At 43.8% G+C, this 6,000-nt stretch overlaps 1 protein-coding gene across 1 annotated transcript in view; it reads right to left on the minus strand.

Moving 5' to 3' along the window:
• Nucleotides 1-5,737, minus strand: part of LOC309543657 (uncharacterized protein) — a gene marked incomplete at its 5' end in the record, with an annotated part of 99,398 nt that extends 93,661 nt beyond the window's left edge. Inside the window, 2 exons of the mRNA XM_082276111.1 lie at nucleotides 1,977-2,241; nucleotides 5,720-5,737. Of these exons, the coding sequence (XP_082132237.1) occupies nucleotides 1,977-2,241; nucleotides 5,720-5,737 (283 nt within the window). The remainder of the gene's footprint in view (nucleotides 1-1,976; nucleotides 2,242-5,719) is intronic.
• Between the last annotated feature and the right edge of the window lie 263 nt (nucleotides 5,738-6,000).

Raw genomic sequence — 6,000 nt, forward strand, 5'->3', positions numbered from 1 at the left:
TCACATTCCTCCCCCCGATCCCTCCATAAAGAGTACCTGTCACTGCCTATTACTGTCACATTTCCCCCCCCCCCCCCAATCCCTCCATAAAGAGTACCTGTCACTGCCTATTACTGTCACATTTCCCCCCCCCCCCCCAATCCCTCCATAAAGAGTACCTGTCACTGCCTATTACTGTCACATTTCTCCCCTCCCCCCGATCCCTCCATAAAGAGTACCTGTCACTGCTATTACTGTCACATTCCTCCCCCCGATCCCTCCATAAAGAGTACCTGTCACTGCTATTACTGTCACATTCCTCCCCCCGATCCCTCCATAAAGAGTACCTGTCACTGCCTATTACTGTCACATTTCCCCCCCCCCCCCCAATCCCTCCATAAAGAGTACCTGTCACTGCCTATTACTGTCACATTTCCCCCCCCCCCCCCCAATCCCTCCATAAAGAGTACCTGTCACTGCCTATTACTGTCACATTTCTCCCCTCCCCCCGATCCCTCCATAAAGAGTACCTGTCACTGCTATTACTGTCACATTCCTCCCCCCGATCCCTCCATAAAGAGTACCTGTCACTGCTATTACTGTCACATTCCTCCCCCCGATCCCTCCATAAAGAGTACCTGTCACTGCCTATTACTGTCACATTCCCCCCGATCCCTCCATAAAGAGTACCTGTCACTCCTATTACTGTCACATTCCCCCCGATCCCTCCATAAAGAGAACCTGTCACTGCCTATTACTGTCACAAGGGATGTTTACATTCCTTCTCACACCAATAAAAGTCATCAGATTTTTTTTTTTTTTTTTTTACAATTATGCTAAAATTACAAAGTTAAATAAAAGAAATAGGAAAAAAATAATTTTTAAGCGCCCCATCGCCGTGAGCTCACGCACAAAAGAAAATGCAAACGTAAGTCGCGCCCACAAATGAAAACGGCGTTCAAACCACACATGTGAGATATCGCCGCAATCGCCAGAGTGAGAGAAATAATTAAATAAAAAGATCTCCTCTGTAACTCTAAACTGGTAACCGCTAAAAATTTCTAAAGTGTCGTCTATGGAGATTTTTATGTACCGTAGTTTGTCGCCATTCCGCGGGTGTGCACAATTTTATACCGTAACATGTTAGGTATCTATTTACTCGGCGTGACATCATCTTTCACATTATACAAAAAAATTGGGATAACCTCACTGTTTACTTATTTTTAAACGCGGTGAAATGTATTTTTTTGTTTAAAAAAAAATGGCGTTGGAAAGACCGCTGCGCAAATATCGCGTGACAAAAAAATATTGCAACGACCGCAATTTTATTCTACAGAGTCTTTGCTAAAATATATATATATATATATAATGTTTGGGGGTTCTAAGTCATATTCTAGCTAAAATATTGATTTTAACTTGTAAACCACATGAGTCAGAAATGGGCTCGGTCCTTAAGGGGTTAAAACATTTTCCGCACTCTGAACATTAACAGGGAAGCTCACCTGTGTGTATTCTCTGATGGCGAAGAAGGTTTCCTTTTTTATTAAAACATTTCCCGCACTCTGAACATGAATAGGGACGTTCCTCCGTGTGTATTCTCTGATGGCTAAGAAGGTTTCCTTTCTCATTAAAACATTTCCCGCACTCTGAACATGAATAGGGAAGCTCACCTGTGTGAATTCTCTGGTGCCTAAGAAGGGATCTTTTTTTACTAAAACATTTCTCGCACTCTGAACATGAATAGGGACGCACCCCTGTGTGAGTACTCTGGTGCTCATGAAGGTTTCCTTTGTAACTAAAACATTTCCCGCACTCTGAACATGAATAGGGACGCTCCCCCGTGTGTATTCTCTGATGGATAAGAAGGCTTCCTTTCTGAGTGAAACATTTCCCGCACTCTGAACATGAATAAGGAAGCTCCCCTGTGTGAATTCTCTGATGCTTTAGAAAGTGTCCTTTGTGACTAAAACATTTCCTGCATGAATAGCGAAGGTCACCTGTGTGTATTCTCTTATGGCCAAGAAAGCTTACTTTTTGACTAAAACATTTCCCGCACTCTGAGCATGAATAGGGTTGCTCGCCTGTGTGAATTCTCTGGTGCTGAAGAAGGTTTTCTTTTCTACTAAAACATTTCCCGCACTCTGAACATGAATAGGGTCGCTCCCCTGTGTGTATTCTCTGGTGCTTAAGAAGGTTTCCTTTTTGGCTAAAACATTTTCCGCACTCAGAACATGAATAGGGACGTTCCCCTGTGTGAATTTTCTGGTGCCTAAGTAGGCATCCTTTTTGACTAAAACATTTCCCGCACTCTGAACATGAGAATGAATTCTCTCCTGTATGGTATAAAGAAGATTCCCTGAGATGAGGTGGTTTCCCGCACCCGTCGGCACTGTCAGATATTAGAGGACTATGTGAAGAATCAGGAGATTCCAATGATCTCCTCCAATGGTGAGGTCTGTCATGTATATTATGAGGAACGGGATTTACTTCTGGAGAAGATGCCATGTCATTATCTTCTGTAGTCACATCTTCCTCCGATGTCCTTCTATTCCCACCACAGAGTCCGTCTGTCAGAAGACAAGAAAAATTACCAAGAGTTTTCCACACTCATATACACTGCTCAACACTTTATAATCAGAGTATAGCATCAAGTCAGGGAAACTCCTGCTGGGATATTCATCTGGTCAGTCAAGTAGCAGAGGGGGTTGTTGCCATCAGGTGCACTAGATGGGCAACAATAAGACGACCTCCAAAACAGGAATGGTTTTACAGGTGGAGGCCATTGACATTTTCCCTACTCATCTTTTCTGAGTGTTTGTCAATAGTTTTGCATTTGGCTGGGGTCAGTGTCACTACTGGTAGCATGAGCCCATACCTGGACCCTATAGAGGTTGCACAGGCAGTCCAACTCCTCCAGGATGGCCCATCAATACCTCCCATTGGCAGAAGGTTTGCTGTGTCTCCCAGCACAGTCTCAGAAGCATGGAGGAGATTCCAAGAGACCGGCAGTTACTCTAGGAGAGCTGGACAGGGCCGTAGAAGGTCCTTAACCCATCAGCAGGACCGGTATCTGCTCCTTTGTGCGAGGACCAGGATGAGCACTGCCAGAGCCCTACAAAATGACCTCCAGCAGGACACTGGTGTGAATGTCTCTGACCAAACAATCAGAAACAGACTTCATGAGGGTGGCCTGAGGGCCCGACGTCCCCTAGTGGGCTCCATGCTCACTGCCCGGCACTGTGGAGCTGGATTGGCATTTTCCATTGAACACCAGAATTGGCAGCTCCACCACTGGCACCCTGTGCTTTTCACAGATGAGTGCAGGTTCACCCTGAGCACATGTGACAGACGTGAAAGGGTCTGGAGAAGCCGTGGAGAACATTATGCTGCCTGTAACATCGTTCAGCATGACCGGTTGGGTGGTGGTCAGTGATGGTCTGGGGAGGCGTATCCATGGAGGGATGCACAGACCTCTACAGCCTAGACAATGGCAATCTGACTGCCATTAGGTATCGGGATGAAATCCTTGGACCCATTGTCAGACCCTATGCTGGTGCAGTGGGTCCTGGGTTCCTCCTGGTGCACAACAATGCCCGGCCTTATGTGGTGAGAGTATGCAGCCAGTTCCTGGAGGATGAAGGAATTGACACCATTGAATGGTCCCCACACTCGCCTGACCTGAATCCAATAGAACATCTCTGGGACATTCTATTTCAGTCCATCCGATTCCTCCAGGTTGCACCTCAGTCTGTTCAGGAGCTCAGTGATGCCCTGGTCCAGATCTGAGAGGAAATACCCCAGGACACCACCCGTGGTCTCATTAGGAGCATGTCCCGACGTTGTCAGGCATGCATACAAGCACATGGGGGGGCCATACACACTACTGAGGACCATTCTGAGGTCCTGCAATGACTCGCCTGCTGCATCATTTTTTTACTTTGATTTTCGGGGTGTCTTTGAGTTCAAAGGGTTTGTAGGTTCTGTTGGGTGATAATTTTCATTTCCATCAAACTATGTGGCATCCTTTCCTTCCTAACACATTACCCAGTCCATACCAGTATAGATCCGAACACATTACCCAGTCCATACCAGTATAGATCCTAACACATTACCCAGTCCATACCAGTATAGATATCCAGTATGATGTTTTTCTGGGTGCAATCACAACACCAAACTATGACAACTAACCAGATCAATGATACCACCCAACCAAACATCACTAAGTAAGCTTTAACCCATTCTTGCATAATTACCCGAGCTGATAGCTGGAGAAGTTTCTTCCTCTTTAATTGCGTCCATCATCCCAACCTCCTCTGTAAAATGCTGATCACCCCTCACATACATCTTTTCCTTTAAAACCTCAATTTGTACATTTATCAGATCTTCATCCTAAACCAACAAAATGGCAGAAATAATATTGTTAGCTCAAATCTCGTCAGGGGCAATTACACGATGATATACAGCCCTTCAGTCCCAACTACCGCTGTATAGTGAATTCTCTCTCTTCCGGCCAGGAGATGCGAGGACACAGAGCAATTAAGCAAAGCGTAGACACATCTAGTTTATTTCAAGTTTCTCTCACACATTTAAAGGAAATTTGGGCAGCAAAACCCCGTTTAAACCAGTTACAATTCATGGGTCAACTTATCAATAGAACATATCTCACACAAAACAATAGAAGAAAAGGCCCTTGTGTTCCCTATACATCTGTGTCAATATGAGGTGTCTTGTGTCTGAAATTGTGTTTTGTGGGAGAGCCGATCCGTTAGAGCTGCACGATTCTGGCCAAAATGAGAATCACGATTTTTTAGCTTGGAATAAAGATCACGATTCTCTGTGTAACAAAAAAAAATTGGGATAACTTTACTGTTACGTTTTTTTTTATTCATTAAAGTCTATTAATTGCGTTTGAAAGACTGCTGCGCAAATACAGTGTGACATAAAATATTACAACAATTGCCATTTTATTCTGTAGGGTCTCTGCTAAAAAAATATATAAAATGTTTGGGGGTTCTAAGTACTTTTCTAGCAAAAAAAAATGATTTTAACTTGCAAGCAACAAGTGTCAGAAAAAGGTCTAGTCTTTAAGAGGTTAAACTTCCTTTCTCCCTGGCAGAGGGAAGGAAAAGATACAATGTAATAATTTTTGTTTATAGTTACTGGGAGACTTAATGCTGATAGGCGTTTGCCTGGAGGCTTTTTTTTTTTTCCCACAGCTGTTCTCTCTGCTTCCTCACAGCTATGCAAAGAATCGACCATATCTCAGGTTCAGATCGTCAGGGGGGGTGAATCAAGATCGCGATTTTCATACGATTAATCGTGCAGCTCTACGATCCGTCTGTGTTCAGCTGTCAGATGTGTTAATGTAAGCAATTGTCAATTGTTTTTAGGTGGTGTCAGTAATTTCTATGCAAAGCCTTAACTTGTTAAGTGTCCGAATGAATGAATGAAAAGGTATTTAACATGTCAACACCTATCACTGTCTTGTCGTCTATATGCAAAATATAGCTGTCTGATGTCCAGCGTGTATGAATGAGGTGTGTCAAATGGCTCGTTAATATCATTTGCAAGAGCCCACATTCCATCATAGAATGGGCCCTAGCTGAAATGTAATATGAAATATAATATTTTAGTAAGGCACGTTCATACACTCTTTCAAATATTAAATACAAAAAAATAATAATAATTGAAGAATGATATCTCTTAGGGCTTGGGATCACTTTCCTACATTCTCATCTACCTGATGATCGTGGGGCATGGTGTGATCTTCCTGTGTGGAATCCCGGGAATACGGAGGACAGGGACATCTCTCTGGTGGATTTCTGTAACTGGATGACTCCACCATGGTGTCCTGGTACTGCTTTCTGTGACCATTTGGAATATCTGCCTCCTCCATTACAAAATCCTCATCATCCTCCTCTTTCATTTCTTCTTTAATGTTGACCTGTGTGGAATCCCGGGAATACAGAGGACGGGGACATCTCTCTGGTGGGTTCTCATTACTGAATCCATCTGTAGGAA

The sequence above is a fragment of the Pelophylax lessonae genome (genome assembly GCF_965119305.1).
Source record: "Pelophylax lessonae genome assembly, contig: HAP1_SCAFFOLD_273, whole genome shotgun sequence".
Classification (NCBI taxonomy): domain Eukaryota; kingdom Metazoa; phylum Chordata; class Amphibia; order Anura; family Ranidae; genus Pelophylax; species Pelophylax lessonae.